This window comes from Aphanomyces invadans, assembly GCF_000520115.1.
Source record: "Aphanomyces invadans strain NJM9701 unplaced genomic scaffold supercont1.37, whole genome shotgun sequence".
Classification (NCBI taxonomy): domain Eukaryota; phylum Oomycota; class Saprolegniomycetes; order Saprolegniales; family Verrucalvaceae; genus Aphanomyces; species Aphanomyces invadans.
Window position 1 is genome coordinate 389323 of NW_008580182.1, and position 14403 is coordinate 403725.

At 57.9% G+C, this 14403-nt stretch overlaps 6 protein-coding genes across 7 annotated transcripts; 5 read left to right on the forward strand and 1 right to left on the reverse strand.

Annotated features, from left to right (window-relative positions):
• Positions 1-340: 340 nt before the first annotated feature.
• H310_12261 (hypothetical protein) lies at positions 341-1277 on the reverse strand. Its single transcript, XM_008879255.1, has one exon. The coding sequence runs from the start codon at positions 1198-1200 to the stop codon at positions 400-402; it is 801 nt and encodes a 266-aa protein (XP_008877477.1). The 5' UTR covers positions 1201-1277; the 3' UTR covers positions 341-399.
• Positions 1278-3397: 2120 nt separating this feature from the next.
• H310_12262 (hypothetical protein) lies at positions 3398-3974 on the forward strand. Its single transcript, XM_008879256.1, has one exon. The coding sequence runs from the start codon at positions 3439-3441 to the stop codon at positions 3886-3888; it is 450 nt and encodes a 149-aa protein (XP_008877478.1). The 5' UTR covers positions 3398-3438; the 3' UTR covers positions 3889-3974.
• Positions 3975-5494: 1520 nt separating this feature from the next.
• H310_12263 lies at positions 5495-8383 on the forward strand. 2 transcript variants are annotated; one of them, XM_008879257.1, is made up of 12 exons: positions 5495-5640; positions 5691-5965; positions 6035-6162; positions 6206-6698; positions 6752-6906; positions 6981-7049; positions 7105-7215; positions 7279-7417; positions 7462-7806; positions 7860-8009; positions 8057-8185; positions 8230-8383. In XM_008879257.1, the coding sequence occupies exons 1-12, from the start codon at positions 5514-5516 to the stop codon at positions 8359-8361; spliced, it is 2253 nt and encodes a 750-aa protein (XP_008877479.1). In that variant the 5' UTR covers positions 5495-5513; the 3' UTR covers positions 8362-8383. The 2 variants fall into 2 exon arrangements, with proteins under 2 accessions (XP_008877479.1, XP_008877480.1); XM_008879258.1 differs by having other exon boundaries at positions 8057-8383.
• Positions 8384-8483: 100 nt separating this feature from the next.
• On the forward strand, positions 8484-9728 carry H310_12264 (hypothetical protein). The gene is made up of 4 exons (XM_008879259.1): positions 8484-8580; positions 8630-8815; positions 8869-9239; positions 9294-9728. The coding sequence occupies exons 1-4, from the start codon at positions 8520-8522 to the stop codon at positions 9507-9509; spliced, it is 834 nt and encodes a 277-aa protein (XP_008877481.1). The 5' UTR covers positions 8484-8519; the 3' UTR covers positions 9510-9728.
• Positions 9729-9775: 47 nt separating this feature from the next.
• On the forward strand, positions 9776-10894 carry H310_12265 (hypothetical protein). Its single transcript, XM_008879260.1, has one exon. It carries the CDS (start codon positions 9801-9803, stop codon positions 10497-10499), a length of 699 nt encoding a protein of 232 aa, XP_008877482.1. The 5' UTR covers positions 9776-9800; the 3' UTR covers positions 10500-10894.
• Positions 10895-11174: 280 nt separating this feature from the next.
• Positions 11175-13900, forward strand: H310_12266 (hypothetical protein). Its single transcript, XM_008879261.1, has 3 exons — positions 11175-11516; positions 11580-11946; positions 11986-13900. Exons 1-3 carry the CDS (start codon positions 11300-11302, stop codon positions 13538-13540), a joined length of 2139 nt encoding a protein of 712 aa, XP_008877483.1. The 5' UTR covers positions 11175-11299; the 3' UTR covers positions 13541-13900.
• The last annotated feature ends 503 nt before the right edge of the window (positions 13901-14403 follow it).

Genomic DNA, 14403 nt, shown 5'->3' on the forward strand with positions numbered 1-14403 from the left:
ACAAGGTGTTTTGGCAGGTTCTCGCTGCTCTGGTCGTCTTGATCGTTGGACGCTTCGCGACAGGTGAAGGCCTTTCCCGTGCTTCAACTTGATCCGTGTGACGCGGAAGCCGTTGCCGCGCGGGAAACAAACGCAGCACCCACACACACCCTGGTCGGTGCCACCGCGACCGCCACACATTTTCCATGCACAGGACAGCACGCGGCGCACACCAAAATCGCGCAGCACCCAAGATGATGTGGCACGTCGTCGGAGTACCCAACCCCATGGCGCAACCACAGCGCCTATCATCTGCAAGTGCCGGGGGCGGTGACATGTGGCGTAGGACGCGTCGGCAGGATGGATCAGGAGGAGGTGGAGTTCTATTAGCCTAACGTGGTCCACGGCAACCCGGCCGTCCTATGCGTCGCCTTGGTAGTTGTGGCGCCGGTACACATCGATGGGATCGTTGTACACGGTGTACGTGTGGTTCGTGCTGTGCTCGATGGGGAAGTGCGGGTGCGGCGCATTCGCCGGCTCGTAAAAGTCCATGAGGTACTGCATCGACTGGGAAAAGTTTTGGCCGTTTCCGTTCAGCGGTGGCTCTTGTTTCAGGTTGGACGACGATGGCGACACGTTGTGGTACGAATGGGACGGCAGAGGATGGCCCGAGTTGTTGGCGTACGACGGCGTGTTCTCGTGCGAGTAGTTGGAGTGCAGCTGCGGCAGCTGGGGGGGCGCCCATGCCATCGAGTGGTGGTTGTGGTGGTGCGTCGGTCGGAGGTGGCTCGACGATGTGTTGTGGTGGGGCGAGTGGTGAAACGAGTTGCTTGGTCCACTCGGCGGCAACAGCATGGGATTCCTGCTACCAGATTTGGTGGACGGCGTCGGCAGATGCCTCGGGGCACCCAACGCGTGCATCCCGCCGGTCGGCAATGGCGGCGGCGGCTGCGTGGTTTGTCCAAACGATCGCGTGCGCAGACCGCGGTGATGGCGTGCCAGCTTTTCGCGGTACTTTTGGGCGTGCGTTTGCGTCTGCCGAATCGTTCGCGTGCGCACCATTTCGGCAATTTTCTTCCACGGGCCCTGCGGAAACAGCTCCGTGGCTTGGAGAAAGCGCTCGTGTTCGTCCTTGGTCCACGTGCCCTTGCCAGACGCGGACGTCGCGTCCCCATGGACCGGCGAACTCGTGTCGCTGTGACTTGTCATGTTGGTCAACATAATGGCTCTCTCGTTGGGTGGTGTCTACTACTTGGTGTCGTAGTAGACGGTCGTCGGGTGAATGGGTGCGGCAAAATTCAAATATGAGAATGAACGGCGACTGGTGCACCCTCCCACGAATAATCCAGCTGCGGGAGGGGGCCTCATCCAGGTATACGGATGCCGCGTGGGTCGCTGATACGCCCGCGGCAGCGATTTTCTCACCGTGACTCGACGGTGTCGCGGTCGGGAGCATCCAACGGGCTGCGCTCGAGTTTAATGCCGCCAGGCCGACCGTCCTCCAGCGCCGGGTGACGACGGCGGCGGGCGGCCGGCATCCCCACCTAGGTGCATGTCCCAGTCCACCTGCGCACTCTGGTCAACGCCCTTGTATCGCTGCACCTACCCATCACGACCTGGATGGGTGCGAAAACATCGCCAACCACAACCACACGGACCCGACAACGTCCTATTCGTGTGTGCTACACGGTTTGTAATTTGTCACGGGCAACGGTATGCGAACCCAACGCGTGTCTGGGCAAGACGGGTCGAGGAACAAGCCTTGGTCGAGCAGCCTTCGGTGGATTTCGATCGCGGCGACACGGCCGCCGCGACGTCTCCTGTCGAAAGGCTTTTGACTACAGATACACACGCCACCACTACGTATGCGGTAGCGAGATCGCATGCGATGTGTGTGTGGTGACTGTTGGATCTTGCCATGCTGGCGTTTGCATGCCAGGCCGCCCGATGCCTCGGGGCGACTGGCGCATCCAGGGACGTCGCGCGGGAAAGGCGCCGTGCAACGACCTCCGAACAAGACATCCGCCGGCGGTGGAGCCCTTTGGCGAGAGAGTGCGGGCGACCGTGGTGGCGAAATCACTAGTACCCGCATCGACTCGATTCGCCCGCCGCCGCGCGGGGTGTTTGTTGGCATGTTCCGAATGGCGCCCCCCGTGGCACTTGCCGGATGCGACATCTCCATACAAACGGCAAGTTGTGTACGTCACAAGCGCCTTTCCGGGCCCGAGTGTGATATCACTCCCGCCCAAGCACCCCTGCACGCAACCGTGGCGTCCATGTCCCAGGCGAGAGAGGAGGGGGGTGAGAGCGCGGGCTTCATCGCGTTAGCACACCGACACGCCTTCGCAGTGTGCCCGGCCCAGAAGGATACACGCCGACGCCATGCCGCCGACGGCACTTGGAGGAAAGATCGTCCCCTCGCACGATGTGAACTCGCCTCCCCCGACGTCCAAGAAACCAGCACAACGTCGCTTGCGAGTAGTAGTAGAGGCACTCGGTTGCACACCGAGGGCCGTCGCGGATAGTCAACAACAGGAAATTGCAGTCGAGCGGTCGGCGCGGCGCCGTCAACGGTCCCGACGATAGAATCTCTCTTGCAAAGGAAAGGTGACTGCGGCATTCTCCTGACGGCTCCACGCAGGGCGCTTTGGGCACGACTGATAAAGCATCCGAGGGCTTTGAACCAACGCCTAGTCTCGCGTGCCTGGTAAAAGTTGAGGGGACTGCGCGCAGAAAAAGAGCGAAATTCCCCTCGCGGCACCAAGTAAAGTAAACCCGTCGAGGTCGCGTTTGTTCGCCGCTCGGACGTGGCAAGATGGGGCTGCGTGCCGCCGCGCTGCGTTTACATGACTGGCCACAATGCACCGCGGAATCGGCCGTGTTTGCGTAAGCCAGACCGTTGCGCGTGGGGCAAGGGAGGTGGAGGCGCGTACTCGCCGAATTCGCCACGTGGTTCTCGCCAGGTGCTTTGGTCCGTTCTCGTCGGGGGGGGGCAATGGTCCAACTCTTTGGGGCGATTACATGAGCGGCTGTATGTTGGCCGCCTTGATACACCGACCGCCAGGACACCAACTCGTCGCGAGAAGGACTGCGGGCAAGGACTCAAGCGTCTTCATGCCTCGCTCGACACACTCGCCACACGACGGCGCTGGCATCGCCGCGCTATCGTTTGGTCTCGAACCGACCACTCGAGTGGGACCCGAAGGCCAGCAAAACCTGTTAGATTTAGTATTCCGCGCTACTGTACGACGACCCCACCGCCCACGCAATGGTGGTGGTGGTTGAAAAACCTGTCGAAATGAATACCGACCATGCGCCGCCGCGGGTAAGGTTTTCCCAGGTTGTCGCCAGCCCGTGCCACTGTTGGGCTGGAAGATATTTGATTGCCACGACGAAAGGGTGGCCATTGCAAATCATGGCAGTCGTTTACACGATCATCGCATTTTTGAATTTTCGCACATGTTGCACCTGTCCCCGCGCGCCTCGGTCTCGTCCGACGACAACAAGCCCGTCGAAGGCAAGGGCACGTGGACGAAAGACGAACACGAACGCTTCCTCCACGCGATTGAGCTGTACCCGAGTGGCCCGTGGAAAAACATTGCCGCCATCATCAAAACCCGAACGATCCGACAGACGCAAACCCATGCCCAAAAGTACAGGGAAAAGCTCGCGCGGCGCAACCGTGGGCTTCGCAACAAAGCCGCGATCCCGGACGAACTCGCTGTGTTCCCGAGCTCATTCATGAGCAATAACGTGCCGTTGCCAGTCTGGTCGTCCCCGTGCTCCGTCCACCACTCGCTCTTCGCGCCCAGCTCGTTTGCCGTTCAGGACGAGTCCCCGTCGTTCACGGAAAGCATGGACTTCCTCATTGAAATCCTCGACGAGATCGTGCCCACGATGCTGGTTTAACGTGCAGCTCCATCATCCGGTGTCGGCGGCGTCCTATTTATTCTAGCGATGATGATAAACTACATCGATTTCCGATCCTCTCCACACTCTTGTCCTTGCGCCACGAAGGCGAGGCCGACCCCATGACCCTCTCGACACCTTCAACGTCGCTGTCGAGCGATGATGGTCCCAACACCACACCCAGTCGTACGTTTTTATGCACCTGCCCAGTCTTTGATCCAGTTCAAACATACATTCACAAGTGTGTCGGTCAAATTATTGCACGCTCACCAATCCAAATTGTCGGGTGCGCTGTTTTGACCGATTACGCTGATTCGGTTGCTGCTCCGTTGTCGTCGTCCATGTGGTCTCAGGTGCGCGCCTGAGCACGTGGGACGGTGGAAGTCCTGCGTGGTAGAGATGCATCGGCGATCGACGTGAGGCACCATGGGCCGGTGGGGCCATGGCAGCGTTATGGAATGGACGAAAGCGTCGGTGCCGGGCGCTCACATCGGACCCTTCGCTTCATCCGGCCGGGTGTGAACTGTGGACTTGTCGCGCATTGTGTTGACGATTCACCGCATGGTTGAATTGGAACAGTTTCGGCTGCGGAGCGTCCATGTGGGGGATGCGCCGTTCGGCCACGACCGTGGTTACGCAGCCGTCGCGAATCATGTGCAACACGTAACGAATTGACGGGGCCTCCCGAGTGACCCGTCTCGTGCACCATGCCCATCCATCCTTTCAATTCATCGGTCCGACCGATTCCGCGTGCGACCTTGGGATCGAGCCGTGCAAACAACCACGAGCGTAGCGTGGTGGGGATTCGATCGCGTGATGAGGCACGTGCGCCGCGATTCTCGTTCGGCGCGGTTCGCCGGCCACTCGCTGGGAACTGAAGGGGTAGTTCACCTCAGTGGAGAGAGAGCATCGGTGCCAATGGTCGGGATTTCGACCCGCGGCTTCCAAGAACAGCCCAAGCATGAAGAAGGAAGCATAGAAACAACACAAACATGGAAGGTTGCCACCCGCCCCAGACGCACGTCCACGATGGCACATTGGAACACGGTCCTCTGAGTGATCCTCGATAACCTCTGGTGGCATGTCCCATGGCGAGATGTGGCCATGTCGCCCCATTATCCCGGGTAAATATTCGCCCTTCCATGTGGAGCGCCCTGGCAACCCACTGTCCATGGACCAGTTGAGTCGCTGCAACCTGGCGGGGGGCGTTCGGACATGCCATGTCGCCCATGGCATCGACACTGCTCCTTCTCGGATGAACAAACTGCGACTTGGGATGTTCGATCGTGGAGGACCTCTTGTCATAAACGTGTCAGGACGGACGCTATAGAATCTGTGATGGCAGTTGGAACTTTTGATGGAGGCGGGGGCGTGGCCACTCGCTAGCTGCACCGGGATGCATCTGCCATTTAGATGAACCTTTCGAGTGGGCAGGCGTTTGGTGTGAATTCCACGATCGCGGGGCGTCGAATGTGGTTCTTTTCGTCAACGATCGAGCCATGCCGACGCACGACAACATGCCGTGGCGCTTGCCACGATGGCATTGTCGATGGCAGCTACCGTTTCATTACCGCCTTTCTGCCCAGTTGTAACCGATATTTGTAACCGATGCCGACCCGAGTTTGATGATGATGCGGAGCGACCACATCTTGGCCGACTTGCGGACATCGCAGGATCTCGAACCCCTGCGTGTGCCAGAAAAGCTCCAGGACCGCTTTGAGCGAGCGCATAAGCGCATGGCCAACAAAGACGGTGGAGATATTGGGTTGAAAGCATCACCTGACTGTCGTCGTTGTGCGTAGGGTATCTGTTTACGTCGGCAGCAACGCCGCCGCGCGAGTCTGCAAAGAAGAACCTCCCCGAAGTCATTGTGCGCAACAAGATGATGGCCTTCGAGTCCAAGTGGCAATGCACGAGCAAAACGTCCATGTTGTACGATCCGTTGGACACGTCGTTTGAGCGACTCTCGATGGACGAGCGCGAGGAAGTGATGAATCGCATCCAAACCCGCGTCGAGCACATCACGGACGTCGTGGGCGACAAGTACCGCCGAAAGAAACAGGAGCTTGACGAACATGTATGTGCTGTTGAACTCATCATCGTGCCGCCGCGTTCTTCGTATCGATACCCACCACAACGTGAGCAGGGCGTGTTCGACCCCGCCATCAACGCACGCCGCGTGCAAACGATGTATCTCGTGGAGCTCCAGCGCCGATGTAACATCGACCAGCTCAAAACTCAAGTCCTCGAAGAATTCGACCGAGAACGGCAGCCGTACGTATCGCGGGCATGGAACCGTTCGCACTCACTGAATTAGACTGTTTGCCGGATCCTTTGGGCAAAAAACGTCGTCGAGCGCGGCGCCGGTGCACGTACTCGGGACGCTGCTGCAAGAGGCGGAGCCCCCTCTTCACCAGCTCAAAGGATCGAAGAAGCTGCAGCGGATGCTGCGCTCCCCATCCATGGCCAAATCGTCGTCCGAGCCCGTCTTGGAGCGACGAAAGTCCATACGCAGTAGTTCAATCGCATCTTCTATTGGGACCAAAGGAACACCAACAACATCGGCAACGTTACCAGTGGACTCGTCGGGACCGCCGCCTGTGCCGCCAAACAATCCTGTCCGCTCGTCGCACGCCGACAACAATCCGAAGCACATCGCGATGAGCCGTCATCCCGAAATTGCGTTGGTCGTGGCGGCGCTTCGGGTGGCAGAAGCCGATGCAAACGTCGTCAAAACACGTACAAAAGTCTCGTTGCGACCTGGACAGGACATGGCGGCCAAGCCAAACACCGCCGTCGACGAATGGAAGGTATGACTGCGATGTCCATACTCGACGGTGGCATCACCAAACGAATGGAAAAGGATCAAGTCGACCTGTTTGGCCAAATTGGAGCTCGATGTAGTGCATCATTGCGGCGACGACTAACTTGTGAGCTGGCCGACTTTTCAGCGGTGCCGCCATCGTTCACTCACGTGTGGAACCGCATCGTTCCGCTCACGACGAGTTTGCGTGAAAGGTAGAGAGCTGGACACTGCAGAATGCAGTTGTCCATCGAGTGCCGTGGTCCATTCGTCACATGGTGGATCGTAGACGTGCAAAATCCAAGTCGGCCGTCGTGCGAACCGACCACCCCAACCAAGCCACGACCGACATCGAACCGTACGAGGCAACTGGATACGGAATCCCTGGACTCGACTGAACCTGCCTGCCGCAGGGTCGACCGGCTGAGCGCTCGAAAAGCTGCCGCAAACGCTCGGTACAGCCAATGGCAAGATGCGATCGGTCGGCGGCGAAAGCAGCCCAAGCACGTTTCCGACTCGGCCTCGTACTGAAAGCAACAAATGCGATGATTTTGTTTTCTTTCAACAAACCGGGCTATGTTGAGTAGGGTCGTGAGCACTGGAGCGCCCCATCCAACCATTCCTACAACCGAGCCAAATGTTGCAACGGCGCCGCCCTCGGCGCTAGAGAGGCGGCCCAGTACTATCCTCAACGAACGCCAAAACAAGCACGCCTGTCGACAGAAGGTGTGCCATTCATCCGCAAGAACTTTACGCTGAAATGAGTACAGTCGGTAGCGACAGGGATCGTGGGTTGCCGCCCCCGAGTGGCGGCACCTCTCTCGCAGCACACGACGAAGCGAGTGCTTCGGCGCCAGGTGACCGCCATCACGTGGGAGTGGCAAGCTCTCGAGGCAACCAAGGAGGCCTCGGTCTCCGTTTCCCCCAACGCCGACTTGTCGACAGCGGCTGCGCTGCTTGCACGGCCGAGTGGTGCGGACGACTCACCCCTGGGTTCGTCGAGGCGCTCCCGAGAGAAGATTAGCCCCAACCGCTCGAGCACTCTCTCGGCCGCGAACATTCGAAACAACTCGGTAGTGGACTGCCACGAAACCCTCCAGACTCGCCTCGAAGAGGTTGCCCCTTTGACCCCTTGTCAGCCCCTCCGTCCTTACAAGCGATGGTGTAGGTGTGGCTTCGACTAGGCATGCCGTACCACCTCAAGCTGAAGATGCTCCAGAAGTATGCGAGCCACGACGGAGCCGAGTTACTGCACACGGCGATCGACCTGTGGGAAGCAGCGGCGGAAGTTGTTGTGATGCGGGAAACCCTCTTGACGGTACATAAATTCTCTGGCCCTCTGGTCTTGACCTCCTCGATGCCAAGATGCAAGCGCATGTCGACGCCGACTTGGTGCCGGACGAACTCGAGATATACTGGAGCCAACTCCAAACGTACCAACTCCATCTCCCCATTCCGTCCGATGCGCCGCCAATGCACGCGTTCGGACCATGGGTACAGTCAGTCAAGTCGTTCAAATCTCAACAAGTCGGTTGCAGGTGGAGTCGTTGGTGCCAATCGCGACCGCCAAATGCAAAGACGCCATCCATGCGCTTGCGGTGGCGACAGGGGATGCGCTCACGTACGACGGGGCAGTCTATCTAGTCGACGACCTCGAGGGCGATGGCTAACTTAACGACTCATCTCTCATCCCTCGTGTGCTGTGCGTTTAAGTTGTCCTGCCCGGTGTGGAATGAATGCATACGGATAAATGAGCCAATCAAACGAGTGTCCGGTAAAGCGGCAAGCCCGCGTCAACCGCACACCTGAAAAGTGCAAGTGTGACGTCATGCTGCGACTCGCTTCCTTCGCCTCCCGCGCTCCGTTGGCCGTCCGAGGCTTCAGCACCAGTACGTGTCTTCTGTCATGCGTCATGACACTGTGCTTACGCTGCTGCAGAAACCCTGGAGTATATCAAGACCGATGTTCAAGGAAAGGTTGGCATCATCACGTTGAACCGTCCCAAGGCGTTGAACGCGTTGTGCGATGGCTTGATCAACGAAGTGAACGCGGAAGCGAAGAACTTTGACAAGGACCCGAACATTTCAGCGATCATTGTGACCGGCAGTGAAAAGGCTTTCGCCGGTGCGTTTCGGGAGCGTACCTCGGGTGGACGTGCTCACGTGGTTCCTCTGCAGCGGGCGCCGACATCAAGGAAATGGCGACGCGCGAGTTCATTGAAGTGTACAACACGACCATGTTCGCCAACTGGGGCGACATCACCAAGATCCAAAAGCCTGTGATCGCGGCCGTGAACGGGTTTGCGTTGGGGGGCGGGTGCGAGCTCGCCATGCTGTGCGACATGATCATTGCGGGCGACGGGGCCAAGTTCGGCCAGCCTGAAATCAAGCTCGGCACGATCCCTGGATGCGGCGGTACTCAGCGCTTGATTCGTGCCGTCGGCAAGTCGAAGGCGATGCACATGATCTTGACCGGCGGCATGATTGACGCCCTCCAAGCTGAGCGCGACGGTCTTGTCGCCAAAGTCGTGCCCGCCGACAAGCTGCTCGTACGTTATTTTGACTATTGAACGGATTCCTGGTTCACGTTATGTGGTGTACAGGAAGAAGCGCTCGCGGTCGCCAACAAGATCGCTGCGTACTCGCAACCGATCACGCGCATGGCCAAAGAGGCCGTAAACGCATCGTACGAAATGACGTTGCAAGAGTCGATCAAGTACGAAGCGCGACTTTTCTACAGCAGCTTTGCAACGCACGATCAAAAGGAAGGCATGGCTGCCTTCATCGAGAAGCGCAAGCCCAACTTCAAGAACGTCTAACTAGTTGTTCCATCTCTCCAATCGCACTTTGCATCCAGAGACGTATACTACGTGTGCGCATCAACGTTGTCGGTGTCATGGGGCATGAAGAGCTCGCTGGGCCCGCCCATGGCGACCTTTTGCCTCGTCGTCAGGTCCCTTCATATCCATGAGTTAGGTGCGGAACACTTTTCGCAAAAGAATTTGAAAATTCGCGCGAAATCCTGAAACATTTTTTCCAGTCCGAAGATCATGAAATTATTCGGATGAAATTATCCGGCGCAAATTCGCCACCGGTGGACGCAAGGAGGGATGCGGACGCGATCGCGGACGCGGGCGGCGGCGCAACGGCAGCAATGCAAAGACGACCAACCTGTCAACATCACCGTCAATATCCACATCCATGTCGCTCAGAACGTAGCGCACCATACATCTACTCAACCTCCACTTCCTCGGCCACGCTACTTCACGCGGCTCCAGCGCCAACGACTTGCCGCCATGTCGTCTGCGGCAAACCTTCCAGCGCCAGATAGCATATATCTTCAGCCTGTCGTCAAGAATACAATGCATGTCGACCAAATTGTGGAGAAGACGTCAACGACACAGCGAAGGCCTGCCATGGAGAACCCAAAAACGAAGCGGAGAAGAGTTGATGTGGACGCGCTCCTGGCCGAGCTGACGTCGATGTCTATGGGATCAAGTGCGCTTTCTCTCCATCACTCCACGCTTCCAACGTCACCGAGAAACCCATTCAGCTCATTCACTTTCCAAGCACCGTCGACCCAGGACCTGGACCTCTACATGGACCGATGCCACGTCCAGCCGTCGCCATCATTCGACATGTCTCTCGCGGTCTCGAACCTCCAGTTGGTACACTCAAGCATTGACGACGAAGACGTGGACGCGGCGCTATCGCGATTCACATCCATGACGTTGCACGACCGTCCCGTCTCGGAGAGCCACTTTCTCCATCACTTGCTGGAAAAGCGACTCAGCCTGCGTGGGAGCTAGGGCATCGAGCAGTTGAACAGTATTTATAACGTAGACATGCTTGGGATGCCGCTGGTGGTTGAGACGTCCGTCCCTATAAAGCACCTCCTCCACGCACCGACAGGGCGAGGCCACGTTGCCCATCCACCTCGCCCATCGCGGTCCGGCCTTGCTGTGTCCCGCTGCTTGGGAGCGCACGTCACACCAGCCGCGACAAGGCAAATTGTGTAGATACTGTACCAGGCTGACCACTGTGCGCGCCCGTGCACTGGGCCCTCCGTGCCGCCGGCACTCGGTGGGGGATGCGCTTTCAGTCGACGCCATCACGAGGGAAGCGTGGCCCTGTTGTACTAGCCGATAACAAGCGCGCCATCCAGCCCCCAGGACTCGCGGTCGTTGAGGAACTGACGCAAGACGAAAACACGGAGGAAATATCTAGAAAATTTTTATATTACCAGAAAATCCGTGGGAACTTGAACGCCGGGGACAAGCAGCACACACGCGTTACATGGGAGCGGTCGTGCCATGGGTTGTGAGGATGCCATGCTTTCACACGTCCACAGATACGTGTTGCCACAGACAAAGCGGACGGTCCAGAGGGCCAGGCGACTCGCGAAGGAAAGGGCTCCAACCGACGCCGGCGGACTCTTGCGCCGGTTTTGCTCGTGTCGGGAACGTTTCAAACCGGGGCAACGATTTGACTTGAAGTTTGTATACCCGAGCGGGCTGGCCAGTAACAAACTGGATGTATACGGCGGCCGAGTTCGTGGTCGACCCGTCACTTTGCAAGATTTCGTCGGCGGCCGTCGCGACTTCGTGCCATGGTGACAGCGGACGACGCGCGATTGGAAGTCACGCCAAAAGCTCGCGTCCAATTCAACCTTATGACGGATGCGGGAAACATCGCACTCATGGATGACGGAGGAGAGTACTTGGAAAACCTTGAAAATGGCGTCGACAGCGCCCCAGCAGAGCTTCCAGATCCCACGGACCTCGTTCTCCAGGCCTGCGCTGTGCCCAAGGGAAACTCCATGGACGGTAAGACGATCTCTCGCGCCATGGCGGCGAGTGTTCATTTGTTCACCCCCACGTGTTTTGCAGAGACACTTCGCATGAACGAAGCCAAGGAGTACATGGTGAAGCAGTTTGGAATGATTCAAGAACAAGTCGGGATGAACCCAAACACACTCCAATTCGACAGCTATATCCCATCGTCCGACCCGCCCGAGAAGTTTGAAGTCGGCTACCTAAAATGGGCTCAAGAAGCGTCGATGAATCGAATTCGTCTGTGCTTTGCGGTCGGGTTTGTCTTCTTGGCAGCGTATTTGGCATACGAAGTCCACAACGATTTGTTCACGGTGCGCACGGGCATTCCGCGCAGCCATCCCGCTTCCGCTATCCACTCGACGGTGTCCACGTTACTCTATATCGTGACGTTTGGCTGTGGGTGCGGGGCGTTTGCCGTCGGGTACGTCTTTCTCATCCATGGAAGCTCATATTTTGCCAGGTACATTTTGGTGCATCAGCCGTGGGCAGCGAAACACCTGGAAACGATTACGTTTTGGGTGTTTGCAGTCGTTGCGCTCAGCATGATCTTCAAGAAACCGCTGCAGCAACAGGCTGGCCCGGTCTTGCCCCTCGTGATTCTGATCATTCCTATCTTTGGGATCACTCGCATGCGATTCATCCACAGCTGCGTGTTGGGATGGAGCATCTTCTTCGTCTACCTCGTCGTCCAACTCGTGAGCCTCAACTTTATCGACGACATTCCGTCCGTGTGGAAGTACGACAACGTGTCCGACATTATCTACCAAACAATCAACTACGGCATCGGGATCATCGGTGGCATGGTGTCGCACTACCGTCAAGAGCTCACGCGCCGCCGCAACTACGCGCTGAAGCTTCCGTTTGCGGGCCCGGCGCTCGACGACGAGCCCGTCGACTTTTCCGCCGACACATACTCGGAAGAGAAGCTGCTGGACCCGTGGACGCTTGCATTCCGCAACCTCGCCATTGAAGAGTACTTTTGCAAGGTCTGGTACTTGATCGATCCACACCCGTACGAGAACCCGAACCGTGGGGACATCCACGAAAACGTGTACTGGACGATCCGGTATGCCGTGCTTGGCGTTGGGTTGAGCCAGATCGTGCTGGGTATTCAAGACATCAAGCTGCTCTTGATGAAGCACTTTTACTTTGAGTACGGGATGGCGGCCGTGATCCGATTTGCCATCGTTGTGCCGTGCTACTTGGGGGCATTCTACTTTTTGTACTTGCTCGGGAAGAAATACTGGTCTGTGTTCTTGCGCCGGGGCATGTCGAAATTGGACCTGGACGCGGCCGTCGCGCAAGACAAGCGCAGCCGCATCAAGACGAAATGGGTCGAGTCCAAGGGCGGGTACGTTCGGTCGGCCCAAGTATTTTCGATCGCGGTCGTCGCAATCCACGTGTGCAGCATGATGATTCTACTGCTGCAAGTCGGGTATGCCTTCATGCACAACTACAAGGACAAGCAGCCCAAGCCGACCAAGCCGAACGTGTACTTTATGGGGCTGCTCAACGCCATCTTGTACGCGCACCGGTCGGGCTTCAAGCTCCGGTTTGTCTATGCTTTCCGGTCGACGTCGGTGCTCATCGTGCTCTTCATCTTCTTTGCATCGCACAACCTGCACTGGGACCCGTGGGAGTACCTGTGGCTCGAGTACACGGGGTTCTTGATCTGCACGCAGCTGCTCGGGATGATGATTTCGCACGAAGAAGAAGCGCTCCGTCGAAACTTTTTCATCCTCAAGTCCATTCGTATCGTCGAGTTTGAAAAGTGGTTTGCGGGCGTGTTGGTCATCCAAAAGCGCGTCCGCCGCTTCCTCAAGCGCCACAAATCCCGCAAGCAATTGCTCCAACACACACCGCCCGGCGACACTTCTGCGAAACCCACCGCGATCAAGCCCGTCGCCCACGCACAAGCGTTCTTGGCCCGCGCGTCGCTGTTGGGCTGCCGAGCGCAAATGATTCAAATCGCCATCGTCTTGTTCGACGTCATCTACTCGGCGGCGACTGCCTAGTGAACGATGACCTACTCTAACAAACACATCTCTGCCCTTGATGGCGGCGTTCGTTCGTCCAGTCGACATGATCTAACGCGGTCGTCGCCGCTCACGTGAAGCGTTTGACGAGTGCGTTCGTCAAATGCGCTGGCGGCAATGCCCCGTCGACGGAACCACGAAATCGTTCTCGCAAAACGCATCTACGAGGGTGCTTGTTTGGTCCTTGCCCATGGTGCGACATGCCGGGTTCCTTTGCACACTCTCGTGCTCGCGATTTCAGGGATGCTGGAGTGTACCGAGTGATGGACCTGTACCCTGCACCTATCGGCACATGCGTGGCATCCGATCAGCGTCCTCATTCAGCGGGCGCTGCACGTTTGCCGAGCCCATGTCGTCATTCTTCAGGTCCCTCGCGGTATCATTCCACGACAGAGGTCCGCATGGCAAAGCCTTGATGCGAGCTTGGGACAGCGCGTTGGTTCGAATCGTCGGATCGTTCGCGAGCTCCACGATTTCGCAACGCCTTTCATGTTGTCGTCGGTGCGAAAGGACTGCATCTTGACAGTATAGCTGCATTTCGGTCTTCCATCGCGCTGACAGCATGCACGGCCGTCATCGACGCGTCGCTTCCGGTCGCCGAGGTGGTCATTGTGACTCGTCCAGTACGTGCGTGTGGCATTGAATTTCGTCGAGTGGGTCACAAGTTTGCGACAGAAGTTCTGGTCATGCAGAGAGCTACGTTGGCACCGTCATGTCTCCCGGACACCCCCATGCCGACGTCGCCGCCGACAGCGAACTAAACATGCGTGCGTCGCCATCCACTCGCCGACCTTGCCAGCGAAATGCCGTCTGGGGCAAGGTCACGGCGACGACAGACTGGA

Excerpts from the sequence above, each read along its gene's own strand:
- H310_12261 (XM_008879255.1), bottom strand. The coding sequence starts at position 1,200 with ATGTTGACCAACATGACAAGTCACAGCGACACGAGTTCGCCGGTCCAT.
- H310_12262 (XM_008879256.1), top strand. The coding sequence starts at position 3,439 with ATGTTGCACCTGTCCCCGCGCGCCTCGGTCTCGTCCGACGACAACAAG.
- H310_12263 (XM_008879258.1), top strand. The coding sequence starts at position 5,514 with ATGATGATGCGGAGCGACCACATCTTGGCCGACTTGCGGACATCGCAG. Across the intron at positions 5,641-5,690 it reads GCGCATGGCCAACAAAGACG|GGTATCTGTTTACGTCGGCA; the intron begins GTGGAGATATTG and ends CGTTGTGCGTAG. Across the intron at positions 6,907-6,980 it reads ACGACGAGTTTGCGTGAAAG|ACGTGCAAAATCCAAGTCGG; the intron begins GTAGAGAGCTGG and ends GGTGGATCGTAG.
- H310_12264 (XM_008879259.1), top strand. The coding sequence starts at position 8,520 with ATGCTGCGACTCGCTTCCTTCGCCTCCCGCGCTCCGTTGGCCGTCCGA. Across the intron at positions 8,581-8,629 it reads CGTCCGAGGCTTCAGCACCA|AAACCCTGGAGTATATCAAG; the intron begins GTACGTGTCTTC and ends ACGCTGCTGCAG. Across the intron at positions 9,240-9,293 it reads TGCCCGCCGACAAGCTGCTC|GAAGAAGCGCTCGCGGTCGC; the intron begins GTACGTTATTTT and ends TGTGGTGTACAG.
- H310_12265 (XM_008879260.1), top strand. The coding sequence starts at position 9,801 with ATGCGGACGCGATCGCGGACGCGGGCGGCGGCGCAACGGCAGCAATGC.
- H310_12266 (XM_008879261.1), top strand. The coding sequence starts at position 11,300 with ATGGTGACAGCGGACGACGCGCGATTGGAAGTCACGCCAAAAGCTCGC. Across the intron at positions 11,517-11,579 it reads CAAGGGAAACTCCATGGACG|AGACACTTCGCATGAACGAA; the intron begins GTAAGACGATCT and ends CGTGTTTTGCAG. Across the intron at positions 11,947-11,985 it reads TGCGGGGCGTTTGCCGTCGG|GTACATTTTGGTGCATCAGC; the intron begins GTACGTCTTTCT and ends ATATTTTGCCAG.